The sequence below is a fragment of the Oryctolagus cuniculus genome, chromosome 7, assembly GCF_051225735.1.
Source record: "Oryctolagus cuniculus isolate XC-2025 breed Fujian yellow rabbit chromosome 7, ASM5122573v1, whole genome shotgun sequence".
Lineage (NCBI taxonomy): Eukaryota > Metazoa > Chordata > Mammalia > Lagomorpha > Leporidae > Oryctolagus > Oryctolagus cuniculus.
Genome location: NC_142873.1, coordinates 53,636,966 through 53,660,671, shown reverse-complemented (window position 1 = coordinate 53,660,671; position 23,706 = coordinate 53,636,966). Strand labels below are relative to the sequence as shown.

Sequence of the window (23,706 nt, the reverse complement as noted above, 5' to 3'; positions counted from 1 at the left end):
CTCTTGTCTCTACCGCGGCGGCTCTGCCCGCCGCCACAGCGAGCAGCCGCGAGACCCGAGGCAGCGCGGAGAAGGCCCCCACGGCCGCCGGCAGGAAGGAGACCGGGCCGACCTCCGCCCGCCGGAGGCGCGGCCGCGCCCGCGCCCGGGGCCGCTCGTCTTCCCGGAGCTGAGCGAGGAATGAACAGGCGCCCGCCCCGGGCTCTCGGACCGCGGCGGGCCGTGGCTCGGCTTCTTCCCACGCCGCGGAGGCGCCGGGGCTCGGCCCCTGCAGCCGGGCGCGGCGGGGTCAGCGGCGGCCTCCGTCCGGCAGCAGACGCCGGGGTTCACTGAACCGGCCGCGGCGAGGAGGAGGAGCCGCGGGGCGGGGGCGGCCGGCGCGCCTCCCCTCCCCCTGCACACGCCGGGGCTTCTCAGTGGCCGCCGGAGGAGGAAGTTCCGCTCCCTGACAGACCCGTGCGGTAGCAACAGCGGCGGCGGCGGCCGTTGGAGCCGAGGGCTCAGGTATTTTGGACGCGATTGCCCTTCGCGCCAGCCGTCGAGGGGACAGCGGCGGAGCCTGCCCGGCGGCGTCGGCCGAGAGCGTCTTCCTGCCACTTCACGCCGCGCGGCTGCTGGCCCTTCCCCGCGAGGTGGGAGAAATTTCCTCCCTCTTCTCAGACTTCCGAGGAGATCGGTGGTTTTTTTTAAAAATTATTCTTTTTACTACCGCGAAGGTTAAGAGATCTGGAAGAGAAGCGTCAGGGGAGAGTAAGTGAATCTTCGACAACTCGTCGGATCTCGCCAGGCTCCCTTTTGGGGCGAGGGACCCCATTCAGGCATCTCAGTGGGGTGCAGGCATGGAGGAACCCACCTTGGAGCTTATCTGCAGTGTGGCTTGCCTGGTCTTCTCTTAGGAATGAAGAGGAGACTTGTGAGAACCCGATGAGGCGCTGACGGCCAAATGGCAAAGAAGCTGCCACAGGACCTTGAAGTAGAGAGCGTTCGGGCGGCCGCGCAGGTTTCTGAATGTAATTGAAGGAGTGTGAAAGAGGTGATCTCTTAAAAAGCACAAGAATCCTTCAAGGGAGGCGAGATCGAGCCCCCTCCCGCCGCCGTCCCCCTCCCCCCTTTTCGGCCAAGATTGTGAAAACCGTTGGATGTGTTGCACACTTGGGCTAAGATGAGAACTTGATGCGGTGTTCTGTCTAGAGCGAAGACGATGACCGCCCCAGCCCTGCTGCCTCTGTCTGGACGTAGGATACCGCCTCTGAACCTGGGGCCGCCCTCCTTCCCGCATCACAGGGCTACCTTGAGACTTTCGGAGAAGTTCATCCTTCTGCTTATTCTTAGTGCCTTCATCACCCTGTGTTTTGGGGCATTCTTCTTCCTTCCAGACTCTTCGAAACACAAACGCTTTGATCTGGGTTTAGAAGACGTGTTAATTCCTCACGTAGATTCCGGTAAAGGGGCTAAAAACTCTGGAGTCTTCCTGATCCATGGACCCGATGAACACAGGCACAGGTTTGTTTATTTCAGAAGTTCTGGTATCAGTATTTTGACGATTTTGCTTGCGATCTGTTGCATTTTATTTTTTGCAGTAAAGGTGTTTTTTTTTTTTTTTTTTTTTTCTTTTTTCTGGGCGCTGATAGTGGTATTGCTAGTTCAGAACTGTCTGAATAGAGGCAGAGGCTCGACCGAGTCCCACCTAAAGTTTGGCTCCTTTCTTTTGTATAGGAGGAATATTTGTGTTTAGAGTTGTCTAATGTGGACAGTTGAGCATGGAAGTATGAAAACTTAAGCTAGAGAAAGTGTGACCCACGCTGGACTTGTGCCTCCTAAGACCGCATGGCAGTCAGTCATTGTGCTACCATGTGGAATCAATACACTGAACCTTGCCAGCTCCCACGGGCTCGCTCCTCCACGGGCTCTCATTCTTTGGCTTGCTGTTAAAGCTTAATCGCGCCCCTTAGCTCTTTACGGTGACAGGCATGAGAAGACTATACCTGTGGTTTCTTTACACGTCACAATATCCTGATGCATGTTATTTTCAGAGGATGTATTTTGATTTCCTGTATGTTATCAGTTAAAGGTGTCATGGAATCCTAAGTCATTTCAGTTTGAGTCTTGTAGACAAGAATTAAATTTTTTAAAATTTAATCATGCTACAGTGATTTTTTTTTTAATGTGAAATATGGATCACATCTAGTCAGTGTTAGAATTTGGTCAGTTAAAGTGAGCTCTTGGGAAAGTATAGCCAAATGAGAAGAAAATAGAGCTTTAGTTACCAACTGTACATCACAAATGTATTTTTGCTCAAAACGGTTTGGGAAAGTAGTCTACTTTTCTCAGATGTACCTTCTTTTCCTTGTTTCTTAAAACAGTTCTGGAGTCTGGAGTATGTGAGGAATTATGTGCTTCAATTCAGTTTTCAACTGATGTTAGTTTTAACTTTTTATCAAGCATGAGGGTTTTGAAAAAGCTTAGGTTCAAATGTGAGCTTAAATGCTTGGAAAATGCATTGTAATGAGAACTGGTGTTTCCTTTTTCTCAACCTAGTTCATTACTTGATGGTTCTTTGACTTTTGGCTGAACCTTATGGATTAGTTACTTATAATATTGTTGGACACTGTTCTTCTGTAACTGAGTTAATTTGGACTTTTTGCCATTTTCAACATCTGTACCCTTTTAGATGTTTCTTTAATTGTTCCAGTTGCCTTTTGTGACTTGCAGAAAAATCTGATATCTCTGAAATGTTACTAAAACTTTGACAGTGAAAGTGCTGTGAAACCCTTACTTCTCATTTGTATAAACCATGATGCATATTTGAAAAGAAATGTGTTAAGATTGACTTCAGAGCTCTTGGACAACAGCTGCATAAACATTAGTAGAGTGAGTAGTCATAAGTAAACAGTTTCCTTTAAATTTTGTGTGGCCTAAAAGTTTTAAAAATATGGCCACATTCTAGCTTAAAAACATTTTACACATAGAAAAATTCTCAGGAGTGAAAATGTGAAATTTGGAGGGCAACAGCTATATGCATTTTATTCATGTTTTTAAAAATCTACTTAAGTCACTTAAACAAGAATTGTTAAAATTTATATAGCCTGTGAATGTATAGGAACATGTGTTCTTGCCATCCAAAACCACTGGGTTCCTGAGTTTGGAGTGAGAGATTGGTTATTGAGTTCTGAGAGCAAGGGGTTGTGAATGTGAATGTGATTGTCACATCCTGAGTTTTGGCTGTTGAAAGTCTGAATAATAAGTGATAACAAGTGCATGTTTATTGGCATCTTTTTGGTTCTTGAATTTTGTAAAGTGAGAATTCAAATAGTGGGAGTTCAGATAGTGAGGGATCTGTTTATTCTCTATATTTCTGTGGTCCTAGCAATTATATTTGTTATTTGTGGTGCTTGTTGTATGAGTATCTGAATACATAGTCTGTAATGATAAGAAATCTTTGACTTTGAGCAAGGAAATACATTTTAAGTTAAGCTTAATATGTGGAAGCAAAAATACCAAATTAATTGATCAACTAACATTTAAAAATGATTTGGAGAGATAGCATTTTAACAGAATTAGTATTAAGATCATACCTGTTTGGGGTATGAGTCAAAAAAACATTTTTTATCTTAAAAATACAAGTTGACAACTTTATCTTAATTTTCCATGTGTGTGGAAGGGTGCGGAATAAGAGAGTTGAAGAACTGGAACTGATAAATAATGAAAAAACAGATCATGGCCATTGTTTCTTATTCAGAGTACTTAAGAGATCCTTATTGAATTTGGTGTTTATTTTTTAATGGGTTAGTATAGTAGTTTGGTGTTAAAAAGCTATCTGCTGCATGGATTCATACGTTAGTGTACCATTGATTACATATGTGATCCTGAGCAAATTTTTAAACTCTGTGCCTGAGTTGCTTCCTCTGTATGACAGTGGCATCAACTTTACAGGTTGTTGTATTGAATGGGGCAATAATATGCAAAACACTCAACATAGTTACTGGCATTTAGTAAATTATCAATAGATGTTATGTTACTATCAGTAATTATAATTGAATATTTTAATTTTGAGTTTATTTTCAATATTTTATGTGTTTTTGAAAAGTTGCATATCCCAGAATCTTCTTATTTAAAAGAAGCATTTCATAATTTTGTAACCAAACTGGTTAACAACAGATGTGTATTTCATGCCAACTGGTTTAGGTCCTGCTTTTTGGAGATCTCCAACTGGGGAGGATAATGGGTGTTTAATAAATAATTCTGCCTTTGAGGTATGATGAGTGTTATGAAGCATTCACTGCTTATCATAGCACATAATGGGGTGAGCTAACCTTTGGACTGGGGGTAGGGAGGGACAATGGAAATAGGGAAGGTTGGCCGGCGCCACGGCTCACTAGGCTAATCCTCCGCCTTGTGGCGCTGGCACACTGGGTTCTAGTCCCGGTCGGGGCGCTGGATTCTGTCCTGGTTGCCCCTCTTCCAGGCCAGCTCTCTGCTGTGGCCAGGGAGTGCAGTGGAGGATGGCCCAAGTGCTTGGGCCCTGCACCCCATGGGAGACCAGGATAAGCACCTGGCTCCTGGCTTCGGATCAGTGGGTACGCTGGCCGCGGTGGCCATTGGAGGGTGAACCAACAGCAAAAGGAAGACCTTTCTCTCTGTCTCTCTCTCTCTCTGTCCACTCTGCCTGTCAAAAAAAAAAAAAAAAAAAAAAAAAAAAAAAAAAAGGAAATATTCGGGAAGGCTTTCTTAAGAAAGTGATGACTCAAAAACTTGGCATGAGTAGGAGATGGGCAGTGGAAGGAGAGATGAGAAAATGTGGTCAAAGCAGAGGACCCAACATGTGTTAGAGTTCTGAGTTCAAAAAGCTTGGTATCATTGAGCAACTGAGAAACGATCGTTATGGCTTATGTAGAGGATAGCTGTGTAGAGCTAGGGAGTAGACTACATGAGAGGCCAGATTTGGCCCCCACACAAGTTTAACAAGTTTGAATTAGCTGCCAATGTTCACACATCAGTAGATTTCACATAAAAATCTGGATTTCTGATTTCTCTTGAGCAATTAGAGGATATAGCAATACCTACATCTCTATTTTCAGATGTTGACCCACAGGTGGAACCTGGTAGCAGCTGTTCCCTCTAGAGGGGCATGTACTTTCCATTTTATGACAGCCAAATTAAGGTGCCAAATAAGTGAATACAATCCATTAATATTTAACTTGGTTGTTTATTAAGTTCTCAGTCCCTACACAGGGTGCTGGGAGTTTGAAGTTTAGTGTGTTGGTTTTCACCTTAGTTTTATGGGAAGTCATTGAAGGAGTTTAATAAAAGCAAGTGAATAATGTGATCATTTTCCATTTTTAAAAAATTTAATCATTTTGGTTGCAGTGTTTATTTACTGGGTGCAGAGGAGTGGGAAGATAACCAGTTAGGGAAGTCCAGGTCACAGAGGATATTAATTTATTCCTTCCTATTAAGTAATTTATGAATAATCTACAGTTTTTCAAATAATATATATATATTACACAGACATATAGATTTAGATGATAATAACATAAAAAGTGTAGCTTGGTGTTGATTATGGTCATTTTTAGCATCTTTAAAGTATCCAAAACAGGCATTTGTTACAATATACATGAATGTTGTTGTACTACAGTCTGATATAGAGAATGTATGTTCGTAATTTGTATGTATAATAGACTTACATAATTTAAATTTACATACCACTTTCTTTCATTTTGGAAACTGACTTTCATTTTATATAAAGAGTTTTGTGTTTTATCTTAGATGTTTATTTATTTGAGTGGGCCATAAGTTACATATCCCAGTCGGAATTTTGTTAGTTTCAACTGAATACTTGAGTTTCCTCAAGGGAAACCATGTAGGCTTTAGAGTCAGAAGGACCTAAAGTTGCTTTTTGGTTCTGTTAAGTAGACATAATCACTTTGAACCTATGCTGGCCAGACACGTGACTAGTGCACTTGAAATGTGGCTAGTACCGATTGCCCAGTGCTTCAGTGAGATTTTCTCAAGTTCTTCATGTCATGATTGACATTTTTGGCCTGATTTGGTACAGCCTTTGATTAAAAGAGTAGTATTAAAAAAGTAAATAAATCTTATTATCATGATTTTTATTTTATTACCATCTTTCCTCATTTCATCCTTTTTCCATTCCATACTTTTCCCCAGATCTTGTTCCTTACTTAAGGTTTTTTGCTTATGTTTGGGGAAGGTCACATGGTTTATCATCTAATAAGTCTGTGGGATGATCCATTTCTTTTGTACCCTATTTCCCTCAGTGGCTCTTCCTTTTATTCAGATGTGAATTATGTAAGATCTGTTTATGTAAGATCTGTTTATATTTGACATTTTTCAACAACAGACTAGTATAGATGCCTTTGCTTTTTTTTTTTTTTGTCTGTGTATATATTGAGGGATACTTTTTTCAGCTCCAAAGTTGAAAAAGTTTATTTATTTATTTATTCGACAGGTAGAGTTACAGACAGTGAGAGACAGAGAGAAAGGTCTTCCTTCCGTTGGTTCACTCCCCAAATGTCAGCTTCACCTGGCGCGTTGCGCCGATCCAAAGCCAGGAGCCAGGTGCTTCCTCCTGGTCTCCCATGTGGTTGCAGGGCCCAAGTACTTGGGCCATCCTCCACTGCACTCCTGGGCCACAGCAGAGAGCTGGACTGGAAGAGGAGCAACCGGGACAGAATCCGGCGTTCCAACCGGGACTAAAACCCGGTATGCCGGCGCTGTAGGCGGAGGATTAGCCAAGTGAGCTGTGGTGCTGGCCAGAAAAAGTTTTTTTAAAAAAGATTTATTTACGGGTGGGTGCCATGACGTGGTGGGTTAACGCTGTGGCCTAAAGTGCTGGCATTCCATATGGGCACCGGTTTGAGACCCGGCTGCTCCACTTTGCACCCAACTCTGTGCTATGGTCTGGGAAAGCAGTAGAAGATGGCTCGCCCAAGTCCTTGGGCACCTGAACCCGCGTGGGGGACTGGGAAGAAGCTCCTGGCTCCTGGCTTCTGGTCGGCACAGCTCTTTCCGTTGCGGCCATCTGGGGAGTGAACTATCAGATGGAAGACCTCTCTCTCTATCTGCCTGTCTTCTCTCTTTGTGTAACTCTGACTTTCAAATCAATAAATAAATCTTTAAAAAAATAAAAAGATTTATTTATTTTAAAGAGTTACAGAGTGAGAGAGAGGGAGGGACAGAGAGAGAGAGAGAGGAGCAGAGAGTGCACTTCCACCCGCTGGTTCACTCCCTGAATGGCTGCAAAGGCCAGGGCTGAGCCTATGTGAAGGCAGGAGCCAGGAGCTTCTTCCAGGTCTCCCACGTGGATAGCACTTGGGCCATCTTCCACTGCATTCCCAGGCCATCAGCAGGGAGCTGGATTGGAAATAGAGTAGCCAGGACTCAAACTGGTGCCCATACGAGATGCTGGCACTGCCCGCAGTGGCTTTACCAGCCACAGCACCAGCCTGGGAGAAAAGGTTGATCTAAACAGCTCTGAATCTTTTTTGCTCCATTCTATTGATAGTAGCATCTCGAATAGTCTAAATTGTTTTGGTGCTGGAACAGGTTTTTATGTAATTTCCAGATTCAGAGAACAATTGATAGTGTGTACAGTCACGAAGATGATTTTTTTTAAAGATTTATTTATTTATTTATTTGAAAGTCAGAGTTACACACAGAGAGAAGGAGAGGCAGAGAGAGGCAGAGAGAGGGGGAGAGAGAGAGAGAGAGAGGGAGAGAGAGAGAGGTGTCTTCCATCCGCTGGTTCACTCCCCAGTTAACCGCAACGGCCGGAGCTGCACCGACCCAAAGTCAGGAGCCAGGAGCTTCCTCCAGGTCTTCACATGTGGGTGCAGTTGGGCCATCTTCTACTGCTTTCCCAGGCCATAGCAGAGAGCTGGATTGGAAGTGGAGCAGCTGGTACTCAAACTGGCACCCATATGGGATACCAGCACTGCAGGCAGCGGCTTTACCCGCTGTGCTACAGCGCCGGCCCCTACAAAGATGATTTTTATCTTGTCCATCACTACCCAGAATGCAGTTATTCATCCTGTGAGGGTACTTTAAAAACTTTGTGGGAAAAATAGGATTAAATGATAAATTTATTTTGGTGCAAAGTAATTTTGAAATAATGTATACAAGTACTTCCCTTGCACAAATTCTTTTAAGAGTTGCTCTCTGGTAAAATATGGCTAGTTAGATAATAAGGTAAGAATCGGGTAGGGACTGTGTAGAATGAGAATTTGAATAGTGCCGTGATTGCACAGAGGTCTCATTTTGTCATTGGGACAGACCTTTGTGTCACTGAGTAAGATATAACTGAGATAGGATAGTAGTTTGGGCATTTTTTGTTCCATGAAGTAAGGTTGGTTCTGTGCAATCTAAATATAGTTATCAATAAAACATTCTTTCAGGTTCTGACATTAACTTCTTTTTTTTTGATGGTCAGGTTTTATGGTTTTCTGTGCCTTTGACAAGTATTATAGTAATTTGGAAGGGGCTGTGTTTGGAAGCTGTTCTCCAGATGACTCATTTAACTTTGATCTGGAACAAACTAATGGTGATTTTGATTTTGTTAGTTTAGCATTGTAATATCACTCAATATGTCAATATGTTGTCCATTCTTTTCAGAAGTGAATAACAGTGTTGGGATGGTATGGTTGAAAGGCAGAATGCCAAGGTGTAAGTCCTGATTTTCATGTTGGTTGGTGAGTGTTGGAGATTCCAGGAGACATAAGATACAATGCCTATAATAGGTGAACAGTATTTATTGGATGTCATTAAATGTTTCAGGGAAATAAAATTTGTTCAAGCATTATTTTGTTTATTTGCTCTAAAAGCTATAATAGCCTCTACACAATTTCTTGTAGATTTTATAAGGAGTTCTAAGGCTATGAAATGTTTATTCTCTCTTATTTATTAATATTTCTCTTGGGCTTTCTTATTAAAGTATCAAACTCACAATCTCAGAATATTTCTTCAGAATATTAATGTAGGTATATATAGATTATATAGCCTTCATAACATGTAGTTTAAAATTTTATTTTCTGTCATCACTATTTATTATAAATCAGTACTTGAATTATTGAGTTATTTTCATTTAATGTTATTTTCTAATAGTGTTTTTCGACCTGCAGAGTTCTGGCTAATATTTTACTTGTTAATGGCTGAGATAAAGCAAATTCACATGTAGACTTATTTCCTTAGCTTCCCTGCCATTAGGTAGTCATTTTATTTTAATCTTTCTCATGTGTTGCTTGCTCATGGTCACATTTGATCATTGACTGTCTCTTCCAACAGAACATGGGATCCTTAGAGATGAATGGCTGTATTTTATTTATCTTTGTATCTCCCATGCTTGAAGTACGTTTGATCCTTAATGAAAGTATATTCATATGACTGTTGAATAAATATTCATAGCAAAGTGACAAGTTCTACAAGAGAAGTTATAAATAAAATGCAAGATGAAATCTTAAAGTGTGAATGATATAGTCTTTTAATAGAAGCACTTTATAAAAATAATAAAAGGATTGGGAATAATTCATATAGGTTCTATCTAGAACATACTTATTCCCAAAACAGTATATCTAAAGTGTTTTACCTACCTCTATATTGAATTCACTCTCTTCAGGAAAAAAGGAAGAAAGTAATAGAGAATACGTGAGGAAAGTTTTTATATATTTATTCTTCCTTAATTCTTCCTTAATCTAATCACATTAGATCTTTAAATTAGTCATTACTAATCTCATTTTTACAGATACGAATACTGTAAAATTTATAACATGCCTAAAGCTTGGAAGTTTGCAACACAAAAGCTAGCTATCTACTAGAAATTAGTAGTATAAGATAAAGATTAATTGATTTTTAACCAGGCAAATATATTTGCTATTGTTTGAAAAGTTTAAAAATACCTAATTTCTAATCTGAACTAACTACATATTCCTTGGTTAGGAAAATAATTTTGCTACTTTCATTTTTTCTAATTGTGCCATTTTTGTTGGAAAAGTTTATTTTATTACCATTGAATTTTTGTAGGAATGCTTTTCTTGCTAGAACATGGTTGTGCTGAAGATTTGTTTTCCGATCAGGTTTTAGGATTTATCATAAAGAAACATCTCCTTCAAAGGGCATTCTTTCCAGAGATTTGTCTTAGTATTTTATATAACTCAGAAAGAAAGCATCGTATATTTGTAAGAACATTGGGCTCTGTGTTAAGAGATAGGGACTCTAGTTTCAGTGTTGTCCTTAGTTGTTGGAATGTAGTTAGATTAGCTGTTTAACTTCTGTGTGCTTGATATCCTTATTTATGAAATGAGAGAATTGATTGAATCATGCCTTCCAGCTCATGCATATGAAATACAAGTAATTGTATGAAATAGGGAACTGAAGAATGTGCAGCAATTTAGTTCAAACATCACAAATACTGTGTAGATAAAATGTATTCTGCAAAATAGGAATTAGTGTCATTTTTGTATGTAAAATTTGAGTTTCAAAATAATTTTAAGAATAAGTTTTTATATATTATTATATGATTATTTATATAACAAAACCTGTACCAACTTAAAAAGTGAAAACAAATGACCATTTTATTTTATACATTCATGTTTCCCATTAGTTTAAAAGTATAATTTATTGAGGTTTTATGTGCCAGCCTGAAGGCATATATTTACAAAATGTTTCTAGGTAATGTTTTTGAGCCCAGTTAACAATGATATCTTTTCATTTGTTGTCTAGGACGTTAGGACAGATTCTGTGGAAAATAGGGCTGTTAAGTAATTCAGGCCTTGGATCCTGGGAAAGCTCTTAATACTCCCTGAGACAATTTTTCTTTGATTTAGGACTGTAATTTCCTAAACTTAATATTGAGAGATGCCACTGAAAATCTGTTTTCCACATCTAAAAAGAACTTTTGGGACAAATCATGCAAATAATTTTTAAAAAATTAGAAGAGGATGAGGTAATCTGGAGCTACAAAGAGCAACACAGGTATTTTTTTCCTTTTCACTTTTATGTATTTATAAAATCAACCTCTATTATTTACGTAGGCTTCTTTGTCTCTTCCTAGTGACGTTGATATTACCATTAAAAAATATTGGTCGCATTCATCCATGCATTTACTTATTTTTATCAGCCCTGTGTCTTTATTAAAGAGCATTAGATAGTAGCCCGTGTTATGGTGCAATAGGTAAAGCCACCACCAGCGATGCCATGGGCACTAGTTCATGTCCTGGCTGCTCCGCTTCCTGTCCAGCTCCCTGATAATGGCCTGGGAAAGCAATGGAAGATGGCACAAGTGCTTGGATCCCTGTACCCATGTGGGAGACCCAAATGAAGCTTTAACTCATGGCTTTGGCCTGGTCCAGTCCTGGCCATTGCGGCCATCTAGAGATTGAACCAGCAGATGGAAGATCTCTCTCTTTGTCTCTCGTTCTTTCATTGTAGCTAACTTTCAAACAATTTTTTTCTTTTTAAAGAACATCAGAGATCAGACCTGGTAGCCAAGAGGTGGGGTACTGGCCAGGAAGGTGGCATGGACATAGTCCCTGGGCATTGAAGAGCAGACTGATGGCCTGGGAGTGGCTAAGCCTTAGTCTAGGTCCTGGCAGCAACTGAAGAATTGCCCAGTGGTGAGCTTTCAGACTTGGTGGCCATTAGCTGGTTCTTTGGACCAGAGGTTAAGGTAGTGGGGGTGCAAGATAGGGTGGGGCTGGCTTGCAGTCTTCTTGAGGCCATCTTACCTTATCTACCTAGATCATCCACTCATCCTGATCCTGTTGGTTGCCTTCTACGTCCACTTTATTGATTGCTCCATCATTAGTTACTTGTTTTTGCGATTCATCTTGTCCATGTCCTGTATGTATTCATCCTCTGAGTCCTCTTTGCTATCCTTATTGTCTCCATCATCTAACTCATTACAGTGCTCTGAGGCTGGCTTGATAACAGGTACCAAGTTTTCTGTATTTGTGATGCTTTGGAGTGGACCTTGTGCTCTGTTTTTGCTAGAGTCATGCAGATTGAATCACCATGTCTCAGTCACATGGGGAGAGGGTGAGAGGAGGAAGATGGACATAATTCCTGAGTTTTAGTCTTGGTACCACCACTTACTAGTTGTTTGACTCTGGCCTAGTCACTAACCTTTCTGGGTCTCATTGCACTGGGAGGCAGGAGTGTCATATTCTTCTATTCAGCAAGTGTTTTTGATTATTTATAATATACCAAGTATTATGCTTGGTATTGGGGATTATTGGAGAATATTAGTGAAGATTAATTTTCACTATGGGCACTGCTGAAAAATTCAAATCTTAGAGTCAAATCTTAACATCATTTTTTTTAAAGATTTTTATTTATTTAATTGAGAGGTAGACTTATTTAATTGAGAGGTAGAGTTAACGGACAGTGACAGGGAGAGACAGAGAGAAAGGTCTTCCATCTGTTGGTTCACTCCCCAAATGGCCACAATGGCAGGAGCTGGGACCGATCTGAAGCCAGGAACCAGGAGTTTCTTCTGGGTCTCCCACGTGTGTGCAGGGGTCCCAGGGTCTTGGGCCATCTTCCACTGCTTTCTCAGGCCATGCAGAGAGCTGGATTGGAAGAAGAGCAGCCAGGACTAGAACTGTCGCCCATATGGGTTGCCATCATCTCAGGTGGAGGATTAACCTACTGTGCCACAGCACCAACCCCAACGTCATTCTTTTTTTTTTTTTTTAATATTTATTTATTTATTTGGCAGAGACAGTGTGAGCAAGCTAGTGAACTAACTAGTTCACTCCCCAAATAGTCACAATGGTCAGGTCTGGGCCAGGCTGAAACCAGGAGCCTGGAACTCCATCTGGATCTTCCATGTGGCTGGCAGAGGCCCAAGTACTTGGACCATCACCCACTACTTTCTTAGGTACATTAACAGGGAGCTGAGTCAGAAGTGAAGTAGTTGGGGCTCAAACTGGCACTCAGATGTGGGATACTGGCATTGTAAGTGGCAACTTAACTGCCCCAGTGCTGGCTCCATTGACATCATTCTTAAAGCATGTATTAATACTTTTTGGGTCCCATTCCAGTGATCATAGAAATAACCTTGCCATTTATTTGAGGTTCTGGTACAAGTATCAGGTCATTGGCTTTTTTTTTTTTTTTTAAGAGTTCAGATAAATTACAGCTTACTTTTCTCCATTTGTAGTTTTTGCTCATGTGCATTTATATAATTAATTTATGCATATCTGATATATGGACTAGTTTGGAAATAACAGGAAGATATCCTGAAGACTTTTTTCTTTTATCAGGAACTAAACATTGATATCTGAAAAAATTATACCCACCATTTGTGCTAAATTGAGATCTGGGACAACGGTATGTGTCTATATATTTAACGATTTACATGAAGCTGTTTATGGTTATATTTGTATGTTTATGAAGTTAAATATGCATATATGACTTTCAATTACATGACAGTAAAGTAGCATCTGATACAAAATTTGTATATATCTTTTATTTATATAGTATTTTGATGTTTCTGATGCCATTAATAAACACCTATCTTTAATTTACTATGTAAAGATGGGTAACACCTAGGGTAAGGTAAACATTGAGCAGCTGGCTTCTCTGGTGACCTGTGGGTATAAATGTAAATTAATGGAATTTTCATGAAGAGCAATTTAGTTATCCCATGTAATTTTAAGTGCATATTCTTTGATTCAGCAATTCTGGGAACTTAACCTTAGGAAATCTTCACATCAGTGCACAAAGAAATGTTCAAGAATGTCCCCTGAAGCTATAACATGATATATTGTAAATGATCTAAATGTCTGTCAATGGGAGATTAGTTAAATATTTGTATCCTTATAGTTTTTTTTTCCCTTAATCCCTGTAGGTCTTTCTGGTTACTCTCCAAAAGTACCACACTATTTTTTAATTTCATGATTTTGTAGAAGTATGTTTTAATATCTAACAAGTGAATTCCTCTATATCTTTAAGATACTTATTAGTTTATTTTTAAAAATTTATTTATAAGGCAGATCAACAGAGAAAGAAAGAGGACTAGAAAGAGAAAAAAGAAATCTTCAATCCCCTGGTTCACTCCTCAAATGCCTGCAATGGCTGTGTCTGGGCCAGCCTAAAGTCAGAAGCCTGAAACTCCATCCTGGTCTCCCATGTGGGTTGCAGGGGCCTAAGTACTTGGACCATATTTCTCTGCTTTTCCTGCAGATTAGCAGGAAACTGGATCAGAGGCAGAGCAGCCAGGACTCAAACTGGCACTCTGATATGGGATGCTGGTTTTGTAAGCAGTGATTTAAACTGCTGCACCATGATACTGACCCCATGATTTTAGTTTCAAAGAAGTTATACATCAAAAGCCTTCCCAGGTGATATTAGTGAATGTCATATACCTGTTATTTAGCTTAGTTAAACTGAACATTTTCTCATTTTAGCTGAAGATTGTCCTTCTTGAAGTAAGCCTTTACTATGAGTTGGACATTGTCATTTTTAGTACACCTATTTTTTTTTTTTTTTGACAGGCAGAGTAGACAGTGAGAGAGAGACAGAGAGAAAGGTCTTCTTTTTCCGTTGGTTCACCCCTCAATGGCCGCTGTGGCTGGCGTGCTGCTGCAGGCACACTGTGCTGATCTGAAGCCAGGAGCCGGGTGCTTCTCCTGGTCTCCCATGCGGGTGCAAGGCCCAAGCACTTAGGCCATCCTCCACTGCACTCCTGGGCCACAGCAGAGAGCTGGACTGGAAGAGGGGCAACCGGGACAGAATCCAGCACCCCAACTGGGACTAGAACCCGGGGTGCTGGCGCCGCAGAGGGAGGATTAGCCTAGTGAACCGCGGCGCCGGCCTTTAGTACACTTCTATAACATAACCATTTGTTGAAATAAATTAGGTAGTTCTGCATCTTCTTTATAAAAAATATTTTATTTATTTATTTGAGAAAGAGTTACAGAGAGAGGGAGAGAGAGAGAGAGAGAAAGATCTTCCATGTGCTGGTTCACTCCCCAAATGGCCGCAATGACCGTAGCTGTGCGATTTGAAGCCAGGAGCCAGGAGTTTCTTCTGGATTTGCCCTGTGGCTGCAGAGGCTCAGGCACTTGAGCCATCCTCTACTGTTTTCCCAGGTCACAGCAGAGAGCTGAATCAGAAGAGGAACAGCCAGGACACGAACTAGTGCCCAGATGGGATGCCCCAGATGGAGGCTTAACGTACTGTGCCACAGCGCTGGCCCCCCTTCTGCATATTCTTAAACAGTTTTTTCCCCTGAACATTATTTTTGCAGTTTGTGGTATGTTGCTGTTTTGGACTCTGGTTTGATTATATTATCTATATAGGGATTCTGTTATATGATTAAACCTCAAATTACTTCTATATTGTTTTAGTGATATATTTTTAGATTAATTTTATTTTGTTTTATTGCAAGAAATTCTGTACATGTGTTCTTTAGCACATTTGTTTTTTCCAAGGTAAAAACTTAGAATAGAATTACTGTGTTGTAGGTCATATGCATCATTAACACTAAATTTCTTTATTAACAACCTTTGGCACTTTAGAGATAGAAACTTATACTCCCACTTGCATCTTTACAAATCATGTTATTGTTAGACTTTATCATACTTTGCCAACTTGACAACCTGATGTTGATTTTACTAATGAGAGAGAATTATTATTATTTTTACAAGCCCCCGACAACCACCTGTTTTTTGTCTCTGTGGACTTAAATGTTCTGTTTCACAGAAATAGAATCATGCAATGTAAGATCTTTGACTTAAAATGTTTTTGAAGTTCACATTATAACATGTATTGATACTTCATTTCTTTTTATGGCTGAATGATACTTCATTTTTTAAAAAAGATTTATTCATTTATTTGAAAGGCAGAATAACAGAGAGAAAGATAGAGACAGAGAAAAATCTTCCATCCACTGGTTCACTCTTCAAATGGCTACAGCATTCAGTGCTGGACCAGGCTGAAGCCAGGAGCCATGAGCTTCTTCTGGGTCTCCCATGTGGGTGCAGGGGCCCAAGTACTTGGGCTACCCTCTACTGCTTTCCCAGATTGGAAGTGGAGAAGCTGGGACTCGAACTGACTCCCACATGGGATGTTGACATTGGAGGTGGCTGCTTCACTAGCTATGCCACTAAGTGGGTCCTGAAACTTCATTTTATATACGCAGTTTGTTTATGTATTCATCTGCGTATGGATATTTTGTCATCTTCTGTTAATAGTGTTGCTGTGAACACATATGTGAATATATATGTTTGAGTACCTGTTTTCAGTTTTCTTAGTATACGTTGTAGCTAGGAGTGGAATTGCTAGGTAGTATGGTGATTTTATGTTTACCTCTTGGTGGAACTACTAGGCTATTCTATGTAGTAGCTAAACTTCCACCTTTTCTACCAGCAGTCTACAAAGGTTCTAATCTCTTTACATCCTCTCCAACACTTGTTAGTATCCATTTTTAAAAATATTTATTTATTTATTTGAAAGGCACAGTTAGAGGAAGAGGGAGAGGGAAAGGGAGAAGGGGGGGGAGAGAGAGAGAGAGAGAGAGAGAGAATCTTTTATCCAGTAGTTCACTCTCCAAATGGCCACAATAGCTAGAGCTGGGCCGATCTGAAGCTGGTAGCCAGGAACTTCTTCCTATTCTCCCACATGGGTGCAGGGAACCAAGCACTTGGGCCATCCTCCACTGTCTTTCCAGGTGCTTTAGCAGGGAGCTGGATCAGAAGTGGAGCAGCTGGGACTTGAACTGGCACCCATATGGGATGCCTGTGCTGTAGGTGGCAGCTTTACCTGCTATGCCAGAGCACTGCCCCTGTTATCTGTTTTTTGAACTAAAAAAAGTCAATTTATATCCATCCTCGTATGTATGAAGTAGTATCCATGGTTTTATTTTGCATTTTCCTGTTGACTAAAGATGTTGAATGCTTTTTTATGTGCCTGCGTTTGGAGAAATGCCTGTTCAGCTTCTTTTGTCTGTTTTTTAAATTTAGTTGTTTTTCTTTTGTTGTTGAATTGTTAACTGTTCTTTATTTCTTCTGAATACTAGACCCTTATTAGATACATAGTTTGCAAATATTTTTTCCCTGTCAGTTGCCTTTCCATTTTCTTTATAATACCTTTTGTTGCACAAAATTTGTTAAATTTGATGAAGTCCAATTTTGTCTGTTTTTTTTGTCCTTTTTACATTTTTTTTGTGTTATATCTAATAATCTATTGCCAAATCTGAGGTCATGACAATTTATGATTTTAGTTCTTTTATTTAGGTTTTTAATGCATGTTGAGTTATTTTTTGTGATGAGACAGGGGTTCACTTAATTATTTTATATGTGGATATCTGCTTGTCCCAGTAACACTTGTTGAAGTGGAGGCTGTCTTTCCTATTGAATGGTTGAAAATTTCTTATTGAAAAATCATACATGTGATTTTACTTTGAACTTTCACTTCTATCCCATTTGTTCATGTGACTATCCTTATCAGTATACATGGTTTTAATTACTGTAGCTTTGTAGTTAGGTTTGAATTTGGGAAGAGTGAATGTTCCAATTTTGTTCCTTCTCTCCCCCAATATTATTTGGGGCCACTGGCAATTCCTTATGTATTTGAGGGAGGGTTTTCAGTTTTTTTTTTTTTAACTTTTATTTAGTAAATATAAATTTCCAAAGTACAGCTTATGGATTAAAATGGCTTTCCCCCCCATAACTTCCCTCCCACCCGCACCCCTCCCATCTCCCGCTCCCTCTCCCATTGCATTCACATCAAGATTCATTTTCAATTATCTTTATATACAGAAGATCAATTTAGTATATATTAAGTAAAGATTTCATCAGTTTGCACCCACACAAAAACACAAAGTGTAAAATACTGTTTCAGTATTAGTTATAGCATTACTTCACATTGGACAACACATTAAGGACAGATCCCACTTGAGAAGTAGGTACACAGTGACTGCTGTTGTTGACTTAACAATTTGACACTCTTGTTTATGGCGTCAGAAATCTCCCTAGGCTCTTGTCATGAGTTGCCAAGGCTATGGAAGCCTTTTGAGTTCGCCGACTTTGATCTTATTTAGACAAGGTCATAGTCAAAGTGGAAGTTCTCTCCTCCCTTCAGAGAAAGATACCTCCTTCTTTGATGGCCCTGTTCTTTCCACTGGGATCTCACTTGCAGAGATCTTTCATTTAGTTTTTTTTTTTTTTTTTTTTTTTTTGCCAGAGTGTCTTGGCTTTCCATACCTAAAATACTCTCATGGGCTCTTCAGCCAGATCCGAGTGCCTTAAGGGCTGATTCTGAGGCCAGAGTGCTGTTTAGGACATCTGCCATTCTATGAGTCTGCTGTGTATCCTGCTTCCCATGTTGGATCGTTCTCTCCCTTTTTTATTCTGTCAGTTAGTATTAGCAGACACTAGTCTTGTTTTTGTGATCCCTTTGACTCTTAGACCTATCATTGTGATCAATTGTGACCTGAAATTGATCACTTGGACTAGTGAGATGGCATTGGTACATGGCACCTTGATGGGATTGTATTGGAATCCCCTGGCACATTTCTGACTCTATCATTTGGGGCAAGTCCGATTGAGCATGTCCCAAATTGTACATCTTCTCCCTCTCTTATTCCCACTCTTATATTTAACAGGGATCACTTTTCAGTTAAAATTTAAACATCTAAGAATATTTGTGTGTTAATTACAGAGTTCAACCAATAGTAGTAGAATGAAAAAAAAATACTAAAAGGGATAAAGTATTACATTGTACATCAACAGTCAGGACAAAGGCTGATCAAGTCACTGTTTTCAGTTTTTACAAAAATAGTTGTTAGAATTTTGTTAGAGATTACATTGAATCTGTAGATCAGTTTGGGTACTATTGTCATCTTAACAATACTCTTCCAGTCCATGACCAGTGGTATTTTTGTGTTATTTAGGCCTTAAAAAAATTTTTTAGCAGTATTTGCAGTTTTCAGTATATAAATGTTTCCCATCCTTTCTTAAATTTATTCCTAGGCATTTATTCTTTTGTATTTTATTGTAATGTGTTTTCTTTTCTTTTTTTTTTTTTTTTTTGATAGGCAGAGTGGACAGAGAGACAGACAGAGAGAAAGGTCTTCCTTTGCCGTTGGTTCACTCTCCAATGGCTGCCGTGGCCAGCGTGCTGCGGCCGGCGTACCACGCTGATCTGATGGCAGGAGCCAGGTACTTATCCTGGTTTCCCATGGGGTGCAGGGCCCAAGCACTTGGGCTATCCTCCACTGCACTCCCTGGCCACAGCAGAGAGCTGGCCTGGAAGAGGAGCAACGGGACAGAATCTGGAGCCCTGACCGGGACTAGAACCCGCTGTGCTGGCGCCGTAAGACGGAGGATTAACCTAGTGAGCTGTGGTGCCGGCCGTAATGTGTTTTCTTAATTTTCATTTTTAAATTTTCATTGCTGGTGTATAAAAACAACTTCTTTTTTGACTGCTGGTCTTACACCTTGCAGATTGTCTGAATTCATTTATTAGCTATAGTGGTTATTTTGTGTATTCTCCAGGATTATCTATATGCATGGAATCAGGTCATCTCTGAACAGATAGTTTGTTCCAAATTTGGATACTCTCTCTTCCCTAACTTAGAATTTAGCACAGTGTTTGGTAAAAGTGGGCATCTGTCTGATTTCTGATCCTAGCAGGAAAACTTTCTGTTTTCCATCATTTAGTATGGTGTTAACTGTGGATTTTTCACAAATAGGCTTTATCATATTGAGGAGATTCCCTGTTATTCATAGTTTAATGAGCATATTTATCATGAAAGGGTGTTGAATTTTGATGCTTTTTTTTTTGCATTGAGATGATCATGTGTTTTATTTTTTCCTTCATTCTATTTATGTGATGTATTACATTGGTTGGTTTTCTTTTTTCTTTTTTTTCATTGAAGATTTATTTATTTATTTGAGAGGCAAAGAGTTACTGAGAGGCAATGGCAGAGAGAGAGGGGTCTTCATCCCTGGTTCACTCCCCAGATGGCTGCAACAGGCAGAGCTGGGCTTTATCTGAAGCCAGGAGCTTCTTCTGGGTCTCCTACGTAGGTGCAGCGGCCCAAGGTCTTCGGCCATCCTCTTCTTTCCCAGGCTGTAGCAGAGAGCTGGATCAGAAGTGGAGCAGCTGGGACTCAAATCCTGTCACCCATATAGGATGCTGGTACTGTAGGTGGCAGCTTTACCTGCTACCCATAGTGCCAGCCCTGGTTGATTTTCTTACATTGAACCATCCCCATATTTCCAGGATAAAAGTCCATTTGCTGATTATATATAATCTTTTAATCTATGCTTTTGAGTTCAGTTTGCTAGCATTTTGTTGAGGATTTTTGCATTTATTTTTAATAAGGAATTTATGCTTTAATTTTCTTGTGATGTCTCTCACTGACTTTGATATAAGGGTGGTTATTACTGGCCTTATAGAATAAGTTAGGAAGTGCCCCTTCCTGTTTTTAGAGGACTTTGAGAGAAGTCTCGGTGTTAATTCTTCAACTGTTTGGTAGAATTCACCAGTAAAATCACTAATACTGCACTATCATGATTACTGTAACTTTATGGAAAATTCTACGCTTTGCAGGATATGATGATTTGTAATCTCTTCAGGTGATGATCTTGCCACACAGATAAATAGGGGGGCCTCTTCTTAGCAGTGACTGAGACAGGCTGTCCTAGAGTACTATGCTGGCAGGTATACTGGTTTTCGACTCAGGCATGTGAATAGCTTTGCAGAAGAGCTGGCTCTATATATGAGTGTCTTGGTGGGGCCCACATCTCTTCCCAGATTCGTAGAAGAGCCTTCTGAGTGTCTAAAGGTAAATGGTTGTCTGTCAGGGGCTGTTTGATTGCCTTTGTGCATCCTACCTTGTTCTGATCTATGCCATATTCAGAATGACTTGGAGGTTTAAGTATGCAGGTGGGACCTTTCTCTAGTTTTCCATGGTGTTGGTGTGTCAGTGTTTACAGTTCTGCATTGGTTGAAGTACCTGACAAGAATTGAGAGGGAGTGAGCAAAAGCATGTGCTTAGGTGTTAATTCCAGCATGATTTTCTCATTTGCATTACAACGAATTGCAGGAGAGGAATCTTGAATACAAACAGTAAAACCAGTTGTACAAAAAGTAAAAAAGGTGTTTATTGGAAGGATATTGCATGGCTTTCAGAGTTGGCATAAAGCGTGGAGAACTAAGTTTACAAAAGAGTCAGGCATTTAATGATGCCAGATGCACAGAACTGTGATTAAGGTTAAGAAACAGAAAGGATCAGGGCTGTCAGTGCTGCTGATCAGTGAGCTCTGGCTATGGCATTGCTACCTCTGGACACTGGATGCCTTTGCTTCCGGAGTGATTTCTTAAATCGAGTAATAATTAAAAGGGGCTATGGGGAATCGAGAATATTGGATAGTGATAACGTGTGAGTAGAGTTTTGAAGAATGAACATGAACTTATCATGGCAGGAGAGAAATAAAGGAGATTTTAGAGGAAAGAGTTACCTTGTACATAGTCTGAAAGGTGTGAAATTGCAGAATATTTTCAGGGAATGATCAAAAGCTGGAGCAGGGGCTAGCATTGTGGTGCAGCTGAATAAGTTGCTGCCTGCAATGCTAACATCCCTATTGGAGTGCCAGTATGAGTCCTGGTTGATCCACCTCCCTGCTAATGAGCCTGGGCAAGCAGTAGATGATGACCCAAATGGTTGGGTCCCTGCCACCATGTGGGAGACTTCGATGGAGTTTTGGGCTCTTGGCTTTGGCCTGGCCAGTCTCCAGGGGCTTTAGCCACTTGGGGTGTGAACCAGTGGGTGGAAGTTCTGTTTCTCTGTCTCTCCCTATCTTTGTGTCATTATGCCTTTCTAATAAAATTGTTTGAAAAAGGTGGAGCATAGGGTATTTTTCTGGATGGCAGAAAGTGAGTTATATTAAGAGAAGCTAGGTCCTTACTTTAAATAGGGATTATCTCCCATACTAGGAGTCTGGACACCATCATTTAGGAATAAAAGATCATAATTTGTTTTTCTATTTTAACAGATTACAGGTACACAGCTATCTGAGTTGTAAAAGTGTTAAAGCAGCATTGCCAATCTTTAATAAATTTCTAGCCTAAAGAGGTAGAGAGGAGAACTGATATCGATCATTTCAGTAAGCATTAATTGCTAGTTGCTAGAGGCTTAAAGATGGAGAAAAATGTGCCAATAACCCAGAGTGTAACTGTCTCATTAAGTGCAAGATAGCCATTACTCAGAAGTCAAAGTATTTGACATTTAACTCTATGTCATAGATACTGTTTACATTTTACAGCTGAGAAGACCAGCACAGAATTTACTTTGTTCCAGATCACATAGTTTTCAAGTTTCTCTGACTATAAGGATTATATAAGCAGAATAGTCAGATATTTATAAATTAGTCTATAGAATATAGCCTAACTAAATAGAAGATTTTTATTAGACTTTTGAAATATGGAAAATATTCTATGAATCTTCATTGTTACTCTTAGGGAACCTTAACACTATCCTTTCTCAATTTACTTTTTTTTTTTTTTTTTTTTTTTTTTTTTGACAGTCAGAGTGGACAGTGAGAGAGAGAGACAGAGAGAAAGGTCTTCCTTTGCCATTAGTTCACCCTCCAATGGCCGGTGCGGCTGGCGCGCTGCGGCCAGCGCACCGCGCTGATCCAATGGCAGGAGCCAGGTACTTCTCCTGGTCTCCCATGGGGTGCAGGGCCCAAGCACTTGGGCCATCCTCCACTGCCTTCCTGGGCCACAGCAGAGAGCTGGCCTGGAAGAGGGGCAACCGGGATAGAATCTGGGGCAACCGGGACAGAATCCGGCGCCCCGACTGGGACTAGAACCCGGTGTGCCGGCGCCGCAAGGTGGAGGATTAGCCTAGTGAGCCGCGGCGGCAGCTCTCAATTTACTTTTATATTTGCTTTTTGTTTTTGAGGTCAGAATGCAGTCTGTGAGAAGATAATTTATTTTGTGAATTTCATATCATATTGTGTGGACATATTTAGTAGTTTCTGTGCCATTTGTACAACAGAAAAAGGTTTTGCTTTGTTCATTGAATTGCCTTGCACCTTTGTTGAAAATCAGTTGCCCACATATGTCTTTTCTGCTTTCTATTTTGTTCTTTTATTGTTCATTTTTATGCTAATCTTACTGTATCATGGTTATTGCAACTATAGAAAGTCTTGAAATTGGGTGGTATAAGTCTTTGAATTTTGTTTTTCTTTTTTTTTTTAACTTTTTTTTTTTTTTTTGACAGGCAGAGTGGACAGTGAGAGAGAGAGACAGAGAGAAAGGTCTTCTTTTGCTGTTGGTTCACCCTCCAGTGGCCGCCGCGGCACTGATCCGATGGCAGGAGCCAGGCACTTATCCTGGTCTCCCAGGGGGTGCAGGGCCCAAGCACTTGGGCCATCCTCCACTGCACTCCCTGGCCACAGCAGAGAGCTGGCAACCAGGACAGAATCTGGCACCCCGACCGGGACTAGAACCCGGTGTGCCGGTGCCGCAAGGCGGAGGATTAGCCTAGTGAGCCGCGGCGCCGGCTTTTAACTTTTATTTAGCAAATATAAATTTCCAAAGTACAGCTTATGGATTACAATGGCTCCCCCCCAACCCATAACTTCCCTCCTGCCCACGACCCTCCCAACTCTCCCATTTCATTCACATCAAGATTCATTTTCAATTATCTTTATATACAGAAGATCAATTTAGTAT

At 40.4% G+C, this 23,706-nt stretch overlaps 1 protein-coding gene across 1 annotated transcript in view; it reads left to right on the top strand.

The window, feature by feature from the left end:
• The first annotated feature begins 450 nt into the window (after window positions 1-450).
• Window positions 451-23,706, top strand: part of MAN1A2 (mannosidase alpha class 1A member 2) — a 196,872-nt gene continuing 173,616 nt past the window's right edge. The window contains exon 1 of the mRNA XM_002715724.6: window positions 451-1,503. Within this exon, the coding sequence (XP_002715770.3) occupies window positions 1,202-1,503 (302 nt within the window). The 5' untranslated portion in view covers window positions 451-1,201. The remainder of the gene's footprint in view (window positions 1,504-23,706) is intronic.